This window comes from Silene latifolia, chromosome 2 (genome assembly GCF_048544455.1).
Source record: "Silene latifolia isolate original U9 population chromosome 2, ASM4854445v1, whole genome shotgun sequence".
NCBI lineage: Eukaryota > Viridiplantae > Streptophyta > Magnoliopsida > Caryophyllales > Caryophyllaceae > Silene > Silene latifolia.
The window spans coordinates 187,220,422-187,241,368 of NC_133527.1; the positions used below are offsets into that span (position 1 = coordinate 187,220,422).

General features: G+C 37.1%; 2 protein-coding genes and 1 pseudogene across 2 annotated transcripts; 2 read left to right on the top strand and 1 right to left on the bottom strand.

Annotated features, from left to right (window-relative positions):
* Positions 1-6,496: 6,496 nt before the first annotated feature.
* Positions 6,497-11,709, top strand: LOC141643835 (NADPH-dependent pterin aldehyde reductase-like). The gene is made up of 5 exons (XM_074453155.1): positions 6,497-6,996; positions 7,092-7,161; positions 8,405-8,598; positions 10,438-10,610; positions 11,424-11,709. Exons 1-5 carry the CDS (start codon positions 6,751-6,753, stop codon positions 11,491-11,493), a joined length of 753 nt encoding a protein of 250 aa, XP_074309256.1. The 5' UTR covers positions 6,497-6,750; the 3' UTR covers positions 11,494-11,709.
* LOC141641798 (pentatricopeptide repeat-containing protein At3g26630, chloroplastic-like) lies at positions 11,709-14,397 on the top strand (annotated as a pseudogene).
* Positions 14,398-18,526: 4,129 nt separating this feature from the next.
* Positions 18,527-19,270, bottom strand: LOC141641799 (uncharacterized). Its single transcript, XM_074450446.1, has one exon. The coding sequence runs from the start codon at positions 19,268-19,270 to the stop codon at positions 18,527-18,529; it is 744 nt and encodes a 247-aa protein (XP_074306547.1).
* Positions 19,271-20,947: the final 1,677 nt, after the last annotated feature.

Here is a 20,947-nt window from a genome sequence, read left to right on the forward strand (position 1 = left end):
TTCGCATCTTCTCAACTCGTATTTCTAATTCATACCCAACTAAATAATAACATAACCTAAAATATTGAATGTATTTTCCATATAATACAGAGTTACCCAAATCAATATAAGCTATGATAATAATCAAATAAGCAAAAACAGAAATAAAAATGCAAAAAGAAACAACATAAAAGATAATTATGTAAGTGGTTAAAATAATTAAGCGGAATGAGGAGGAAAGAAACCCTAAAATGGAAGTGTAGTTGAAAAAGGGGAAATGAGTTTTGGTGAAATTCATTTATTCCTTTATTTAGCTTCTTCTTTCTCCCTCTAAACACCCCCAATACTCCCAACTTTCTCCATTAAAACACCAAAAACCTTTCCAAAAACTTCACTAATTAGTAGATCTGGAGTCCTATAGTCTATCTATCCTAGTAAATCGTCCAAGTTAAGTTTGTGGGTGCAAAATCCTCATTTATTTCATCAACCCTAAATCTCATTCTTATCTCTCTCCATCAATATGAGTTATTTGGCTGATTCTCAACTGAGTAAGAGTATCCGAGAGCTACTGGTATTTTCAGAGCCCTCCTTAACTACTAAGGGCCATTTTAGTTGGAGAAATTTTAGGTTAGAAGATAAGCTTGCTATTCCTAAACCCCTTGATCAGGACAGGGACATACGTCAAACTGCATAGTTTATGCGACCTATTCACTTCTTCTTTTCCAGATAAAACTAATCGGTTTTTATGAGAGTCTCGTAGAACAATATACACCATCGTTTGATTATCTGCTAACACTTCTCAAGGATGGTAATGCTGTAGATTTCTTTGAGAAACTCAAAAACAAGTCGTTCATAGATTATCAGGAATATCATCGCATGAATGATAAGGTATTTATTTAACTGATTGTATTATTCAATTTAGTGTAGTTGTTGTAGTTAGTGATTTATTATCAATTAACTTGATATTATTATAGTATTGTAATAAATTGATGGGTTCAAGTTCTGGTATATTTAGGGCTGTTCACCGTTCCGGAACTGGTATAGATCGGAACCCGAAAAGTCCCAAAAGCATAAACCGGCAGTTCCTAATTTGCATTATTATAGTATTGTAATAAATTGATGGCTTCACCGTTCCTAATTTGCATAGAGGCGGCGTACCGCCGATAGGTCCTGTCATCTGAGCATAGTAAAATAGTTAATACATTAAATCTTTAGCGTTTAACTAATTTCTCTCTCCCGTGAAATATTTTTGAGCTTCAGTTGTTCTGCTTTATTATTCTCACGGTATATTTGCATTTACCATAATTTACCACAATTTTACCACAACTATTGTTATGTTTATTTGTATTTTGCCACGACTGTAGTTATTATTATTGGTATTGTCATTGTTTTTTCATTCTTTTTTTATTGTTACGAAGCTCCTAGTAGGCTAGTAGGATCATCATTAATAATTTAAATGTTGCATGTGCAAACAGTTTGTTGAGCAACAAAATAACATTATTTTACATACGTCATGGTTTGGTAAAAAAAAGTTACTCGTAGTTAAGATGATTAAAAAAAGGGTTATTTGACAGAAATAATCCAAACTATTGATGATCTTCTCGTAATAATCCAAACTCCATTTTAACTCAAAATAAACCGCGCTAATACCTTCCTCTTCTCGAAAAGAACCAAGTAACCGACTACCATCTAATCAGGTCACCCCTTTCAAAAAATATATATATATAGATCACTATAACAATAATAATATAACTTCATCTTCTTCAACTCCTCTCCTTCATCACCAGAATATAAAAACTAAAAATTTTGTCATTTACAATGAACAAATCAATACCCAAAAATCCAGTCAATTCAATTTAACCATCAATTCATTTCAACTAATTTTTAAAAACTGGGATCCATTTCAAGCATGAATCGATGGAAAAAGTAATTACTTTTTCGATTTTGATTTTGCGGTATTTTTATTTATTTTGTTCTCCCTTATTAATTGTTTTATTTATTCATTTATTTGGTAAACGAATTTGGGTGTTTTGAACCAATTTGGTAAATGAATTCAGATTAGAGACCATGGTTATAATGTCGGAGCAATATTTCTAGGGTTTACCTCAAAAATTGAATTGTTATTACTATTACTATTAGAATTAAGCAAAGTGATTGATTTATTGAAATTTGAAATGATGATTTTTTTTTTTTTTGAGGGGGAGGAACAATCTCAGATATACCAAATTTTGAAGCTTCATTTTCAGTCTTAAAAATGTAAGAAATTGGATCTTGAAATAGGGGAGATAGATAATCTATGTGGCCTGGTTGTGTTAACAACAAGTTTTACTCGTCTCTATATTCTCGCGCTTCTCCCAAACCCACCACTATATTCATTTACCATATTTGGGGGAAATTGAGTTTTTCAAAGATCGACTCATGTATGAAATTGATGGAATTTGAGGAAATATTTCTGGGTTTTGTACATTAAAGAAGATTATGAAAGGGTATGATTAGATTTGGGGGAAACAGATTTAGGGGAAAATAATGTGGGTTCTGTACATTGAAGAAAATAGATGATGAATGGTGAATGCTTGGTGTCACAAATTTAAAGGTAACCTGCAAAAAATAAAATTTAACTGGTAATAACCAGTCACACCTAAGGCCGGTGCAGTAGAAGAAAAATGATTGTTAAAATCAGATTATTATGAGTTAAACTATAGTTGAGATTATTTTGAGAAGATCAGTGATAGTTTGGATTATTCTTATCAATTAACCCTTAAAAAAATTGTCCAATTTTTTAAAAATTTAGAGCAAACAAAATTTCGTGATTGATTATTAAAAAGTAACATGTCATAAGTTGTTCATAATTAGTTATTAAACACATATTAATATGAATTAAAAACTAACGATCTAAACTAATTAACAAAAACACATTAAAAATCATGGTTATGAAATATAAACAAGAGAAAAATTAATCAAACAAACATATGACAAAAATAATTACATAAAAAAACTAAACAATGTTAATATTAATAAACGAAACGGGAATAAAAACGATAAACAAATGGAATTAAAAAAGATGAAAAACACGAGAAAGAGATGAGTATTATTGCACCCTCAACTTACAAGTAAATCGTTAACACCGTCTTAGGTCGTAATCGATCGTAGATTAATCTCGAGGGTCGTCGTCGACGAAAGTTGAATACTTGAACACGGTTTTGCAAAGTTGATAATAACGATTTCCAAACACGATTTTTTCTTTCGTTTCTCAACGAATTTTAGATTCGTAAGATGTTATGGACTCTGGGAAAACTTAGTTTCTGAAAGTGTAAACAAACAGAAGTCGTTTTGATGTAGTAGCCACGAAAATCGAGGGTGAACAAGGAGGATCTGCGCGGGAAACAGAACGAAAGTAGAATGTGTATCACTGTTTTTCGTGCCATATTCAAGAGATTTTCTTAGGGTTTTTTCTGGGTATTGAAGCTTGGGGTTGTGTGAGAATGTTAGGAGAGCTTAGAAGATCAAAAGTGTCGAAGATATGAGGTATCTTTAGAGGAATTTCGAAGGGTTTACATAGGGTTTAGAAGGGGATGACAGTGTTCCTCTGTTTCGGTATAACTGCTAGTTCGTGGGTTTCCAGGGCTCGTATAAGGGAATTGATTGGAGGCTAAGACAAGGAAATATGACGTAGGATAGTCGGGTTTGGTTGGTAGTTTATGAGCACGAGATTGATTGAAATCACGAGTATTAAACTTCAGATTTTGAACCTCAATTATTAAAGCTCGATTATTTGATCCTAAGATATCAACTTAAAAGGTGGAGATTTTAGCTTAAAAATGTAACGTTTTTGGGTTGATGCTTTTAAGTTAAATCCATGAGTTTTAAAGTTAAATTGCAAACAATGAAAATTATAGCTCTCACGCATCATCTGAATCTAAGACTTTCGAGTTTAGACGTAAATTAGTTAACATAAATCTCGAAGTTTTAAAACTAAAGTTCTAAATCTATTGAGGTTTCAAATTAAAATATACTTGGGAGCATTTCATGCTAATAACCAATCGTTTCTATCTTAAACCTAAACGACAAGTCTACAACATCGTTTCAAAGCTTTAACGCCAAATATTTTACTTAAAATACCCATATCTCGGCTTGAAAGTTCTTAAATATTGACGATAATAATGCTAATCACCACTGTCAATTATCTCACTCTTTTCGAATCTCTAACTAATCATTGGATATAATGAGGAAATTTTATTAGAGTTAATATGGGATTCGAACCCATATCTCGTGCATTGCATATGTTCTCCCATTTGAACTAATTAGCTTTTGACAATAATGTATTACTACATCTCTTAGCTTTTAGTTTTTAGGGTTTTTATTGATAGAAAAATAAAATAAAAACCTCATATTTTTAATTAAAATCTAAGCTTAACAATTGAATCAAGGAATTTAGTTTAAGAAATCAAAACTAAATTCAACATGAAGTTTTGAAGTTAAGACAACAAGTTTTCAAACTAAAATATAAAGTCCAACTTAAAGCCTCAAATCTTGACATTAAAACATATGGTGTTGGTTTAAAAGATTTTATGGCCATACTAGGGATACTATCTACCATATCCGTGATAATATATTTCAAAACAATTACTTCGCACTTTGTAAATTGATTAAATCAATAAAACATACACCAACATACCATTAAGAAATTAACAAACGTATGTAAGAACGAAACTCATACCGATCATTCATTTGAAAAGAGATCACAACTTAAATTATTGTGAAATATAAAAGTTAAGGCATGAATTTCAAACTGAGCATACAACTAACAAATATACTATGTGGATGATAAAAAAATTATCACGCAAGTTACAAGCAGAAAAAATTAGGGTTATTTCATGAGAATAATCCAACTTAAAACTCCTCTTCTCATATTAATTCATCCTAATGTTTAACTGAGAATAATCTTACCTATTGCGTCATTTAACTTGCACTGAACCTACTCCTTATTTGACTTGTTATAACCGGTTTTCTAACAGGTCACATGTGGATCCAATTTTTTTTATTTCTTCTTCCCCCTTGTTGCTGAAACTCCCATATCTCAAGAAAAAGAAAGAAAGAAAAGGACGAACATTCATCCCCAAAGCAATCAAAATCCTTCCTCTTCTCCATTATCATCATCTTCCAAAATCAAAATCCCCAAATAGAAATGGACACATTGATTTGGAGAGGAAGAACAGATTGCACATCATTCGACGTATTCATCGCCAATGTTTTCACTGTCATTTCCCTTAATTACATTCAAAGATGCATTAAATCTCACATATCAAACTTCTCAAATCTCCCTTTGTACAACAATAACAATCAAATCAACAACAATAATCAAAACTCTAATCCCCCAAATACTCCATTATCAGAAGACAATCCACTCAACCGTTTTGCCCTCAAAACAATGCCCACAATCCCATACGAACCCAATCCCGAAAACGGTAATTCGACAATATAGTAGCAGGAAAATGAGAGTTGTGCGATTTGTTTGGGGGAATTTGAAAAGAGGGAAATAATTAGGGTTTTAACGAAAATGTAAACATGTTTATCATGAAGAATGTATTGATCAATGGTTACTAAGGGCATTACTGTCCAATTTGTAGAACTAGGGTTGTTGATTTCCAACATCATCCTAAAATTTTGAATGCTACTGCTGTTCAAATTTTCAATCATTATTTTCCTGCCGCTAATCTTGTGCTTGTTTACAAATGGTGGTATGTGTGGGTTCAGTTGTGGGTGCTGGTTGGCGTGGGGTTGGGTGAGACGATTGCAGTTGGGTGGTGGTTAGATGACAGTTTGTTGGAGACTTAGGATGAGGGTAAGGTTGACTATTTTTCTCGCCCGCTACCCGTTTTTTTATAAATATTTTTATGACCAAACCCGCTTAAATAGCGGGCTAAGTGGGATTGGCCAAACAGGCCGGCACACACTTGATCAGTTTTAATTGTGTGCAATCAAACCTAATTGACGATAAATTGTCAATTGCTCACCGAAAAAAGGGAGATTTGACACAATAATTAATTGTGATTAACTAAAACACATTATTCAATTTTATATCGACGATTATCCATCTTCGCTGTATTTTTCTATGAACGAATTGTAATTGGTGATTATCTTGATCACATTTCTTCTCTGATACATTTTTATCAATGTGACAACATTTTTTTTCTAGGTAATTAATGACATGTCTTGCATAGTTTTAGTAAGAAACAGTTTTTCAAAAGACATAATCTCACCATTCAACTACACAATCCACACCACACATCTCTATTTCCACCACACCACACATCTCTATTTTTGTAAGACCATCTCTAAGCATAAGGTCGAGTTAATCAGGTCACTAATAATTTTCACATACTGGGATTTGAACCCAGGGCGCTAGGTTGGAAACCAAGGCCTTTACCATTGAACCACAATGTCTATTGTACACTTAATGAGATAACATTTACTCTTATAAGCTATTCAGCAATATTTAGGGTAGCAAAAATCCATTTTCTAAACCAATTTTTTAAAGTTTGGGGTAGCGACCGCCACCCCTTACTAATAGGTGACTTCGCCCCTAATTGTAACATGTACCTATTTAACACATTTTAGAAAAACCCATTAAAATAAACAAATCTCATTTAACACCGTCTCAAGCTTCTCTGTGTCTACGTGGCACGGGTCCACCACTCGAACCTAAGCGGTTCACTTAATGCTTCAAATTTAGCGCACTCAGAAACGCAGTGTACACCAGACACCACTGAAATGCCGACAATGGCGACGAACGCCATGGCTGCTGCAACAGCAGCGGTAGGAGGCCAAAGAACAGTCCTAATCACAGGCGTAACCCGAGGTTTAGGTCGAGCTTTAGCTTTAGAAATGGCGAAACGAGGTCACCGTGTTGTCGGTTGCGGTCGCTCTCAAGATAAACTCGATTCTCTTCTTTCCGATCTCAATCAATCATCTTCTTCTACTTCCGATTCTCCTCATCTTCTCTTCAATGTCGATGTGGTATGGTAGAATTCATATTATATGATGTTTTGTTACCTGCTTATTCTGTGGAATTGGTAATTAGGGTTTGAGGTTTATTGTTTTTTTTTTTGTAGAAATTGAATGCGAGTGTGGAAGAATTGGCGAAGGGTTTGGTCGAAAAGAAGCGGATTCCGGATGTTATTGGTAATTATGTTTTGTTGAATTTGTTTGAATATTATTTAAATTGTTGAAATTATGTGTAGAGAAATTAGGGTTTATGTGTAAGTATTTGCAATGAGGATACCTTAGTTCTTGAAATAGGGTGAAAGAGATGAATATCGTGTCGAAAATTAGGGGGTGTGAATGATTGAGGATATTGGGCAGCAGACATGTGTAATACAGTAGAATTTACAAACAAGGAGTTAATCATAGGGTGAATGCTAAATGTCAATTGATAATTTCGACGCGATGAATTTGGGAGAGGGTAATGCACAAGAATCTCTCTGAGATGAACTGTGAATTATCTTATACTCGTATGTAGAATTTTCGGAGGACGAAATGGGTAAGAAATGTTGTAGTGACTTGCTTGTTTGATTTCTTGCACCCATTAGCCACTGGTATGTTATAAGTTTGGGTAATTGAAACCCTAGCTTTTTATCTAGGGTTCAATCATTAAGTTATGGGTGCTTCCACTGTCAACCAGGGTATTTAGGGGCGTTAGGGATTACTTTTTGTGGATGTCCCTAACCATCATGGTTTGAAGATGGGCCTGTCCAGCCAGTGTATGAGTGGAGCCTGAGGCTAATTCTGTTTCCCTTTCCCCACCTTGGTGGTCAGGGATATAGGTTTCAATGTTTCTGATAGATGAACCAACTCAACCAAAACCTTAAGGTGATGGTTGAGGCCCAACTATTATAAATATTCCTATTACGCTCCCTCACTCAAATGCCCGTCGGGCTTCAAGAGTGTTTAGTTGTGCACCGGCTCTCCCGTACCATGTGCTAGAATTCCACTTCGAAAGTTTTTGAGGGGTTTTGAGGTTGCCAGGATTCGAACCCGTGACCTTCGGTCACACTGGCTTTGATACCATGATAGATGAACGATCTCAACCAAAACCTTAAGGTGATGGTTGAGGCCCAACTATTATAAATATTCCTATTAGTTTCATCATGAACATTTATTGGTAAGGATGGCCGATGGGCGATATTTTAAGTATTGTTTATCATGGTTGAAATACTGTATTTTTTTGGAGGGACTTATATGACTGAATATAATGTAACGGCAGTACGAAATTCTGTAGCGTAAGGAAAAGTAACGGCGGCGAATGTGTATCATGTTCTCAATTGCTCTCATCATTTAATCTTCTCTGTGAAATGTTCTTTCTTCGCACCTGAATCTATCAAACTATCAATGTGCGTAAAAGACTTAGCACCGTTTTTGCTTGCAGTAAATAATGCGGGTACTATTAACAAAAACAACGCTATTTGGGATGTTCCAGCAGAAGATTTCGATAACGTCATTGATACTAATGTGAAGGGCATTGCAAACATGCTCCGTCACTTCATCCCTCTTATGATTGCGAGAAAGCACGGAATGATTGTCAATATGTCATCTGGTTGGGGTCGATCGGCTGCTGCACAGGTAAAGAGAATTATGATGTTCATATTGTGCTCAAAGTTAATTTGTGGCTATATATTTACCCTAGTTATTTGTCGAAATGGACATTATAATTTTTTTCTCTTTTAGTTATTCAACTTCAAACTTGAGACAATTTGCACCATTTGGAATTGTTGGAACAAGAAAACTTAAGAAGTTTAATGGGCTGGCTAAAATGAACCAGAATATCAAGGACTGAGCATTTTTTACAGTTGTATTGGTGGTTGATAAAGACTTCCCGGAAGCAGGATATGTATTATTATGACCACGTCATGTTTTGACACTATCCAGATGGGTGTTTCGTGAATTAGATTTTGGGGATTTTTGTATCAAATTTTGATGGAATGTGGATAAGCTCAATAGAGGCAGTATATCAGTATGGCTAGATTCAGCTTATTTATCCTCTAGCAGTTTGTTCTCTGCCATTCTTACTGACAGAAGAATGTGCATACTAACTCAATTTGTCATTGTCACTCATTGATTGACATGATTTTCAACCTAAGCTGAAATGGAGGCTTAAGGAAAGTGACTTATTGACTTAGCATTGGCCTACTAAGTTGCTTAAAGGATTTGAGTTTCTTGGTGTATTGCTAGCCTTGAGGAAGTAAATGCAAATGGAAAGTCATGATTCATGATGATTCTTATAATTCTATGACTTTATTTAATCCCCTACGGACAAATCACAAATACTACTATACATCCAGTTGTATAATAAGCATTATACAACCACTATTCATTTATCCGAGCTCATGTGTAGTTTTTCTGAGCTTTTTAAAAGTTTATTTTCTTTTATGTTTAAGTGTGTGAGTTCAGAAAATTTACCGTATAGCTCAGATACTTTAAAACAAAACTCGAAAACTTTATTATAGAGCTCGAATTCTAAACCATACAACTGGTGGTATAGTCTATTAATTGCGGACAAATATCTGTGTGAGTGTGACACTAGAAGTAGAAGTTTAGTCTTTGTAGATTGCAGGATTTAGCAGAATAGTTTTCTATTCGGGGAAGTAGCAAATTACCCCCATAAATTTATCATTACGTGCAATTCACCCCCTTAAGTTTTGACGGAAGCAAATTAGCCCCATAACTTTGCTTTCATGTGCAATCAACTACTATCCATAAGTTAATTAAATAATATGCATTATATAAAATAAGAAAAAAATATTATTGTCAATTCTACTTGCAAAATGTCTTAATTACCCTCACCTTCTCTAACCCATTATCAGCTCAACAGTCAACCATAGCCAATGGCTTCATGATTTTGAATGTTGTATTCTGGGGAAAAATAACAACCTCTTTCAATCTTGCCAGAAATTATATTTAAAGGCGTAAAACCCGCAAAGAAATTAAGAATTTTCTTTTTGATAATTTGATTCCATCAAAAGTTCCCAAAAATTCCTAGTGACTAAAATATTTACTCCATACTTTAGATTACCGGACAATGTGTATATTCTATGTTGGAATAATTTTTGTACAGATCATTGATAGGTTCTGATTTAATGAGCACTCAGCGAAAGCGGATGAAGGTTGAGGATGAATGTTGAAGAGAAGGGTAAAAATGACTTTTCCAAATCTAAAAATTGCTAATAACATTTTTGTATGATTTTATAAGTAATTTTGTCATCGGAATAAAGGCTAGTAGTCAATTGCACCTAAATGAAAACTTTTGGGGCTAATTTGCTACAACAAAAACATAAGGGGGTCAATTGCACATACAATCAAACCTAATGGGGTAATTTGCCACTTTCCCGGTTTTCTATGTGTCTACAAGTGTTTGCTTACAGAATCAAATCTCGGTTAATTTGTTTATACTATTTCTGGTAGGTTGCTCCATATTGTGCATCAAAATGGGCCGTTGAAGGTTTGACGAGATCAGTAGCTAAGGAGCTGAGTGGTGGTGTGGCAATAGTCGCTCTTAGTCCTGGAGTTATACATACGGAGATGCTTGAGTCATGCTTTGGCAGTTCAGCCAGTGTCTACCCTACTCCTGATCAGTGGTATTGTGCTTTCTCCTTTATTGTGCAATGAGCAAGTAATTCTTCGTTGTCACAATCGATCGAAACTTGGAAGATATAAGAAAAAAAATATGCTAATAAGCTAACCTGATAATGAACCGATCTGACCCTGACATGGCCTGTCACCCAATTATAAACCCACCTCGAGTTGTTCTGACATGAACCCAACTTGACTCGAAAGATAATACTGACCCGGCAAAACCTGAATCCAATATGACCCAATCTGTAACTGATCCAAAGAACCTGATTGCCTCCGACCTCACGGCATGAACACAAATGGAGTATCAGATGAGGCTGACTAAAAAATGAAAAACTAAGTGATGAATGGTGGTTCTACTGTGACCTAAGTTTGGATCCCTTAAAACATCAAAATTGCATAGTTTGTACTTCCAATATTAATTTCTTAAAAAGATAAATATTCGTCACGAACTATTTTTGTGAAAAATATACTATCGTGACTCCACAAGCCCCTTGGTGCAAGCACAAATCACAAGTCGGCTCATGCATGATGGGACTCCCCCAATTTATGGGAGTACACAACATTTGAAAGTGCTAGTAGTCCCTTTCTTGTCTTCATATTTCTTTGAAAATCCTTGTGTGCTTCAAAGCCTCTTGCCATTTGTGGCGGTAAGGTGGAGTGTGAGTGTGACGTACAGAGCCCCACCCCTATGTTAATAGCAAAATGAGGCCCGTTATCAAATCACCTATTGTGAAAAACTGCTTTCTAATAAAAAGAAGCGCAACCAATTACTTCCCCAAACATGATTATTGATAGAACTCCTTTCTTGCATGCAGGGCTCCAAGGGCAGCAACCTTGATACTCAATCTATCAGCTGCAGACAATGGTGCATCTCTCACCGTGTAAAGACGAACTGTCTGTGAACCAATTTAGTAGTACATTTTAGAGGAGTTTTATGTTAGTTACTCTGTTCAAAATATGCATGATTGTGTAATATAATGCATCAGATTTGTAGTAGTATGATGTGGTGCGTCTGCCTCAATCGGCCATTATGATAGGGCCACATAACACTGCTGACCAACATTTCTAACCGTGTCAAAAGAATCTGTTGCTGTTCTGAAATGGTAAGATTGCCTGGGTCAGCACCGTCTAACATGGCTGATCAACAGACACAACTGCCTGATCAAGCACCATGTGAAACACGCAAGCTGGCCGTATGCAAAGGCAAATCTTATAAGAAGAAATAGATACGAAGTATACCTTCATAGTTTCATACAAGAACCTACCATGGTCCATGGATGAAAAAGGTGAAATAAAAGGGAGAAGTAGCCTGTCAAAGGGGTCGGTCGGTCGGGTTATATGGTCGGGTCATAGTGTTATACAGGTCTCAGGCCAGTGTCAGTTTTATATTTATTATTTCAATAATATTTTTAATTTATCTTTGACCTAGGTCGAACAGGTTGGGTTGTGTTTTGACCCTAAAATAGTGGCTGGTCAAGATTTACGTGTCCGTGACCCAAACAAATTGGGTCGGATTGGGTTTGCGGGTCCATGTTTTGACAAGTCTACCGTGCTCTTGTCCTTCCTCACCAAGGAAACCTCACTCCTTTGCCTACATATTCCACCAAATACATCGCTTTCAGCCTATAAGATGTATTATTGTACTCTCCGAGAGAGCGAAACAAAGTGCACTAAAGAGAGACTCTGATAAACATAACTTACAAACAAGTAGAGTGATTAACGCGAGGAAGACAAGATGATGGTCGATTTGGGGGCCGGTAGTGGTGGCAGTCGGGTTATTGTTTCAACTTCCTGCAAGAACGAGGGTGGTCGAGTTTGGGAACATGTATACCAGTGCCACCTCTATTCTGGTCCATGCTGTCATTTTGTTTTGCATCCTTACTATACTCACTGTTGCTATTGGTTTTCATTTACGTAGTGGCACTGATTAAGTGATTAGTACCCGTATAACCAAAACGGGTTGTTTCTGGATTTCTCCATCTTCTTCTTCTTCTTCTTCCAGTCTTTTAACATGCAATTTATTTTCTTGGTAATACAACTGTAATTTCTTTTGCTTTTATTAGAGTGCTTAGATACTGTTGTAAAGTTTTCCTTTTCGAATCCTATTTACTGAATTACAGCTGAATGATTGAATAAGCTACTTGGTATTTTACTCTGATCAATCAGTCGCGGTTTCTTTATTCATTAATAATTCTGTTCATAGCAACTCAAATGCTTCAAGCTCTGTATCCTGCACACTGATAAACTTATCACCCAAATTATATTCATCTTATGGTAATCTAAATTACCCAACTTCCATCATCAATCAAATGCAATCTCCTCCTACTTTTGCTTGGAATTTTATCATTACAGCTCATACTATTAATGGCCAATCTGTGATTTTGCATAATCTTATGATTGTAATGGTGTTACACCTGATAAATTCACGTTTCCTTTTGTTTTTAAGGCGTGTGTCGAAAAGGGGATGGAGGTTCATGGGTTTTATAGTAGGGATTTGTTTGTTAAGAATACTGTTATGGATATGTGTATTTGAAATGTGGGGAATTGGGGTTTGCACGTAAGGTGTTTGATGAAATGTCTGTGAGAAATGTTGTGTCTTGGACTACGATGGTTTTTGGGTTTGTTGCGGTTGGGGAGGTGGATTGTGCTAGGGGATTGTTTCATCGAATGTCAGAGAGAAATGTGGTTTCTTGTAGTGTTGTGATTAATGGGTATGCTACACATGGGAAGCCGCTGGAGGTGTTTGAGTTGTTTACGGAAATGCAGGAGGAAGGAGTGACGCCGACTGAGTTTACCTTAGTTAGCTTGCTTAGACCTTGTACATAGTTGGGGAGTCTTAGGTTGGGTTCTTGGGTGCATGATTTTGCGTTAAAGAATGGGTTTGAGTTGTTGATATGTATAGTAAGTGCGGTAGCTTAGAAGAGGCGCAAAAAGTGTTTAGTTTGATGGAAGAGAGGAGTTTAGCTACTTGGAATTCGATGATTTCTAGCTTGTGTGTGCATGATCGAGGGGAAGAGGCATTGTCACTTTTTGAGCAGATGATTAAACAAAATGTAATGCCTGATGCAATCACATTTATTGGGGTATTAGGTGCTTGTGTTCGTACAAATCGGGTGCATGAAGGTTCGAGATTCTTCAGTTATATGACTGACAAATGCGGTATTGTGCCTATTGTGGAATATCATGTTTACATGTTTGAGTGTTTGACCTGTGGAGTCGGGCGAAGGTGATGGCAGATATTAGGTATTATGAAGGAGACTGGACAGGAGGCATAACTAAGGTTGATGAAGCACTGATGTAAACTTGAGCTTATCAAACTGAAATCATGAAGGAAACTCTGAGGAAGGCTATTGCTGTGACTTATAAGCAAGGGGACAAATTTAAAGCTCCGTGAATCGGTGATATAAGGGCAGTGGACCTATGGACTATGGTAGCTGCAAGGGATGCTGTTTTTGCCACACATTTAGTGGTTGTGACCCAATGAGCTCTTACTGTGATGGAACTCCGTGTGAAAATAAATCGCCAGGTATATTCTTTCATTTTTAATACACAAATTGAATCATGAACCTGTAGCTCAAGCTCCTGTATTATGTTCTTGCAAGTACTTTGATGGAACAAATAAAGGATCATAGAATCATAAAAGGAGTCGGATGATGATCAACTTTATTGTTTGTCTAATTTGTGTAGGAACATCCTAACATGTACAATTGTAACCCATCACTGCCCAATTTGAGCATGAATATTCTGAATACTCCGTATATGAATAATACTATGTGAAAATCATGACGAGAATATCCCACCTTAATTCTTATGTTCCGTGGATTGTCTAATTAGCCATGTTATTTTGACACTTAGGGTTACCAGCATTTCAACACAGCTTCTTCCCACGAGTCACATACTAATAAAGCCCTTATAGAAAGCTACTCACATGACTACATGAGAACTGTGGTCAGCTCCCCATCCTTCACGTCGTTATAGAATTTTGGTCCCATGCACTGATTAATCTCATCTGTAATACACACATTGAGGATTGACAGTGAATAATGTACCCTGAAAACCCTGCATTGAAACATGTATGATGCAAGTTCCCAATTCAGACAAAAGGAATGGATATAAAACGACCATCTTTACCCTCATTAGCCGATTGCATTAAGACAGTCGTAACATCTCGTCTTTGCTTAGTTATGCCTTTTCTTTAACCATATCAATTGTAGACACTAGGACCTTTATATTTGACTGCTGCTTTATGAATTCGGTCATGGGAGTATTCTTTAATCAGTAGTCGTAGCTTTATCTGCTATGGGTCTCCTTTAATCACCGGACCCAATAACCTATTAAGGTAGTTGGACAAGTTGGTTGAGAATTGGTTTAGTTGAGAATAATTACGATATTGAGCTAAGCACAAGCCTACCGGGTCATGGCCCAGGCGAGCGTTGCGGGAAAAAAAACATAAAAGGGGGAAATGTTTGTAAATGATATCTTAAAAAGACACTCAAGGATATTAGACTATGGATTCCATACTCAATTGCGATCAGATTGAGATTTTTTATGAAACAAAATTGTGTTTTCTTTTTTCACGATTTCAACCATTTGTTAGTAAATTTCTTTACCTTGAATTTAGAATTGGGCAACTGTTTTAAACTCACAAGGGAAGTTTAGCTATGATGTGTGTCCTCGTACTCATCTCAAAAATTGATTTATTAATTGTATACACTTGGATATGTACTCGTATCGACACGCCTATTTTAACATTCTTACACTTAGTAGATGATGTAATTGTGAGTTTGTGACTGAAGTTGTGAAGCAACTTCAACATGGTTGGTGACTTGGTGTGTTCATGCAAGGCGGAATTTAAGCAGTATGTGAAAATGAACAACTATCACGACTCTAAATATTCGTATACTTAGGCCTCGTTTTGTTGCCCTTGTAGGGGTTAGGAGGGGACGGGTATGTAAGCGCTTAACCAGGGTTCGAATCCCCCAAAATCCGATCTTACGTGGACCCGTTTTGGATAAATACTTTGAATATTTCAAATCATCTCACCAAGGAAACCACATCTCTACATTCTTTAGTAGCAAGAGCGAGAATATCAGCACAATGCCAGGACAAACAACTTCCATTGCTTCCTTAGCCTTGATCACTTTGTCGAATCCGTCTCTAGCCAGTGACAGATTATCTGGTGCATCTCTGTTCGGAGAGACAATTATAATCGATGTATCACAACTTTTTTCAACAATATTATTAAATCATTAGCAACAAGCTGTCAAGCAAAAAAGAAAATCATGAAGGTAGTTAACAAATCTCGCTTGTGACGTCTCATAATCTGCTTTATTGGGTGTGAGTCACTAAAAGCTACTTGTGACCGTCACAAGTAAGAATTTGTGTGTAGTTAATTACCTCAACAAAGCAATTATGAAAGAAATTCGATCCAGACAACTTAGTGAACACCCCTTAAACATGAATGCGTGTGGGTTTACCCCCGTATACACCAAAAAGAGTGACGACGAGTTCCCTTATCATTTTGAAAAAAAATGTCACGCACAAACTTCAACCGAATAGTTGAAGTAGTGTTGAACATGGGTGAAGTTCGTGTAGTTAGGCTCTGTTTAGTAAAATGACCTGAAAAGGTAGCTGAAAACTGAAAAGTTAACCGAAAGCTGTAGCTGAAAATTAGTAACCGATAAACTAACTCATTATATAAAAAAAGTTTGACAAACTAGCTGAAAAGGTAGTTGAATTTTGGTGAAATGACGTAAAAGGATAATTATTTAATATTATAGATTGAAGGAGTAAAAAAGAAAAATTAAAACAAATCAGTTATCTTATTTCTCAAATGCTACCCCATTTAGCATTTCATTTCAGATAACTTATTTGATTAAATAAGCTAATTGACAAACACTTGCAAAGAAATAAAGTAATTGAAATTTTTAGTCAAAAACTACTTTGATCAAATAAGTTACCTGAAAAGCTACCGGCGTTCGCACAACTCTAACTCAATTATTTCCTAATAGTTGAGACCTCTATTTTGGTACAACGAGAAGGGTGATGAAATAAGTAAATACAACGCCTTGCCTTTTATGTTTTTCACTTCTCTTTTTTCTTCAATTTCTCCATTGTTATCAAGGGCGGATTTGCGGGGGAAAAGGGCGGGCATGTGCTATTAGGGATGACAATTGTGGCCTAAACCGAATCGAAACCGGACCGAATCGTAGTAAAAAGTTCGATGCAAACTCATCATTTAAAAACCCACACCCGATCCATTATTTGAAAACCTCTATCCAAATCCACCGCTAGAAAACCCGAACCAAAGCCAACCCGATCCATTCATACCCGAACCCGATCCATTCAAATATTTTTAAAAAGTTAGGCGTTTTTAAGCCCGAAATTTCAATTTTGTCATATTAGATGAATTTTTTACATGGTTAAAGCAAGCTTTGGACCGGGATTTGGATTATGTGGTGGATCGAGTATGGATTTTTAGTGGATATGGATTTAAAAAAAAAAGTATAATGGATCTGGTATAGATTTTAAAGTTTTGGATATGTATCGATGATCAAATAAGTAAATGAATCGGGTTTGGATATCGCAAAACCCGATCCAACCCAATCCCTACGTGCTATCACGTGACCCAATTAAAATTTTGAAACTGAGAAGTCTTTAAAGAAACGCGCGACATGAGGAAAAGAAAGGCAGCTAACTAACTAACTACACACAAACAAAACAAATTAACAAGAAAACCCAGTTAGTCAGTTACTCTCTCCAAATACCATACTGCCTGCCACCTCACGGCCACCGCCGACCGCCGTCTGCCGTACTCCTCCTCGCCGCCGTCTGTCGTCTTCCTACTCGACGCCGACTTCCGTCGCCCCTGCTCTCTCCCAATTCTTTGTAAGTTATTTATTCTCCTCTAGAATTAATTCATTGCCTTTACATTTTGGATACAAATCTCTCCCTCAATTAGCCCTAAAAAGTAAATATATAACACATTTGTCGAAAATATATAAACATAATTGTTGCAAAAACTTTTAACTTTGATTGATTGATTGATTGATTTCAGTGTGGAATATGGATTTGAAGGCTTTATGTGGGAATATTCAGCATTGCCTTTACATTTTGGATACTGAAGTTACATCTGATGCGTTGATGCTTGCGAGTTCAAGCTTGTTGAAGCTAGCTACCGAGCATAAACTGGCGTTGGGTGTTTCACTTAATATCAGTAATAAATTGATGAATGAATGTTTGTTATACATTTTGGATGATGCATTAGCTTGTTGAAGTTGATGAATGAATGAATGTTATGTATAGGCAATTAGGCATATAGCTTGTTAACAAAGTTTGTCTTTGATGATGAGGACTCGAGGTGCTCTTAGCACGACTTAGGGTTTTGTCGTAGTTTATTGAGTGATTTCTGTAAATTGCAAATTTTCTTTTGTTAATGTGTGCATATCATTTATTTTAAGATCACGATGGCTTGAGGCGGGCTACTTAGGATGTTTAGAACTTCGGGAACGATTGATTGTAAAATGTCATCGGATGATAGTACTAGTTTCTTGTATAATCAACTTATAGCAAATTAGGCGTAGTTGCACATTTCTTCGGCGTTGACTAGGATCAGACATGTCATCATAGTGCCTTCTTCTATTCACTCACAGTCAATTAATTTCCCAACAATTTGGAAGGTTTGTAGATCTTTTCACACTGCCATGGTTTGTTGCTACATATTTTAGATTTATGGCATAAAATTGTGAACTAGGTGGCGAGGAGAACTTCGTTTAATGGGTTAGCATATCTCAGGCGCCGGGAAACATCTATAGACGAGTGTTCATTAAATCAATCCATATTCTAGTAATGCCTGTTCATGCTAATATTCTCTATTTTTTTTTTTTTTTTTTTTTTTGAGGGGAAACCCGAAGGCTTACTATAATAACGAAATATCAAACAGTACAGCATCGTTCGCAGCTGGTGGTAAAGCACACAACCACTCCGTTCTACCAGAAATCCTAGGAAAAATATGAGCTAGAGCGTGGGCAACCGATTTGTTCACCCGACTAGAAAACGACCAAACAACTGAAGAAAAAGATACACTTAAACTTAAAATCTCGTCTATAACTAACATAAAAGAACTCCGTCCAGTTTGCTTCTTCTTGAGCGCTTCCACGACTTGAGCACAGTCACTTTCGATTACAATGTCCCTGTGTCCCAGCCGCAATGCTTCCTTGACACCCTCCAACGCAGCTACAGCTTCCGCAACATGTGGCTCCCAAACTTGATCCTGCACAATAGAGATACCCCACAACACCGCACCCCTGTCATCTCGACACACAAGGCCTAAGCTCACCCCTTCCCCTTCTTTAACTCCCGCATCCACTTTAATTTTAACACACCCCGACGGTGCTGGCCGCCATCCTCCCTCATCCTCAGACCTCCTCTCGTCATCCCTCCTCCTTCTCTCCCGCCTCACCTCATACTCTGTCCCTTCAATCTCAGCTACCACATCCCCCACCCGTCTAATCACAACCATAGGATCAACCTCCTTTGCGTCGAAAATGACTTTGTTACGATGTTCCCATATCGCCCAACAACCTATCATGAAAAGACTATGCTCCCTCACTCCGAGCTCCCTCCATCTTTCTTCCACCCAGTCACGAATTCCACCCTCCATATCGCCCCTCCTCTCCCCCAATCCCGAGCCCCTCCCAGACTTTTTGAGCAACCGTACAATTCTTAAAAAGATGAATACTCGTCTCATAAAAAGAATTACATAAAGAACAAAAAGAGATGTCACCTCGGATCCGAGTCGCGATGTTCGCTCTCGTTGCCAGCGCTTCACTGCACAGTTGCCAAAAGAACAGCTTCACTCGGGGCCAAGCCGGGACGTTCCAGAGCCTCTTCCACAGCCACATCTCCCTCTCCCTATTCGAGGACTCACTAACATCCACCCCCTCTCCTCCTGCAAGAGCTCTATAGGCCGATATAACGGAGTACATCCCGTCCTTCTCTCCTTGCCAATACCATATATCCATAGGTCGGTGACGGCTAACCCGAATATAAACAATCCGCTCCACCTCAAAAGGCAGAAATAAGCTCGAAATCCGTTCCAAATTCCAGCCGCCATGCTCATCGAGGAGATCACAGACTTTCATGTTCTCATTTCCCTCCGCACAAGGCGATAAAACCCGACCCGTTTGCGTCCCTGGCAACCACGCATCTCGCCACACCCGTGTCAAATTCCCATCCCCAATCCTCCGTCTCATCCCAGTCTCCAAAACAGCCCGAGCTTCAATCAGCCCTCTCCAGACGTAGCTCGGATTTGGACCCAATTGCGCTGACATAAACTCATCATTGGGGTAGTATTTGGCTCGTAATATTCTCTATTTTTCGTTTATCTGTTTATGACACATTGCTTATGTGGACAGCGGGCCGCCCACGGGGGCGCTTGGTGAGAAAGCGAAAACAAGCGTTTGCATTTTTGTATGGAGTCGCCACCAATTTTTATGGGAAATTGGAACCGTTCTAATACCTCATGTCATGTCAAGACATAAAGTAGTGACATGAACACTAAGCAATCGTTACCCTTAGCATTCTATGTCTAGAATGACTCTCTGGATGCCAATGAACACGGGTGTTCACAGAGATTTGGAGTAAGGGGTGAGGGTACGTATTAGGAAGCTCTTTTGATCGAACAACTAATCCCGCCCGCCTCGATAGCGGCCTCTACTAATGATTAGGGAAGTTATTCGTACTTGATATATTGTCGGTTGTATGCATGCAATGCAACATCCATTGATTAATCCTAACATGTGAAGATTAGACTAAGTCGGTGAACAATTAGTTAGGCACACAATTTGGGTCGAAGTAGGATTTAATGCTCAATTACATGTGAAAACATTCAAGCAATAAAAGAAATACAATAGCGATAAATTACAATAATGAGAATTACAATAATTACATTGGATTAGGCGATTTATGTCGAAAATACCTTTAAAACGGATAATTTGATAAAAAAAAGAATAAAAGAATAAAAGGATAAACAAAACAGAAGGTGATAATACGGATAATAGTTAGTTAATACGTAAGCTAATTAATTATGTCAAGGCAAAGACGGATTTCAGGGACAGAAGTCAGCCAGGAACAGGCGCAGCAGAGCTGCGTCTTTTGGAATAGGCGCAGCAGACGCTGCGTCTGTTCTTGGCTCAGTTCTGGTTGTGAAGCCGTATTTGCGAGCCGTTAATGTTAATTGATAATTTTAAGGATTGATTGATAATATTTACTCGGATGAAAGTGATTAGCAGGTTATTTACATGTGATTGGGTCATAAAAACAGTAAAACATGGATGAG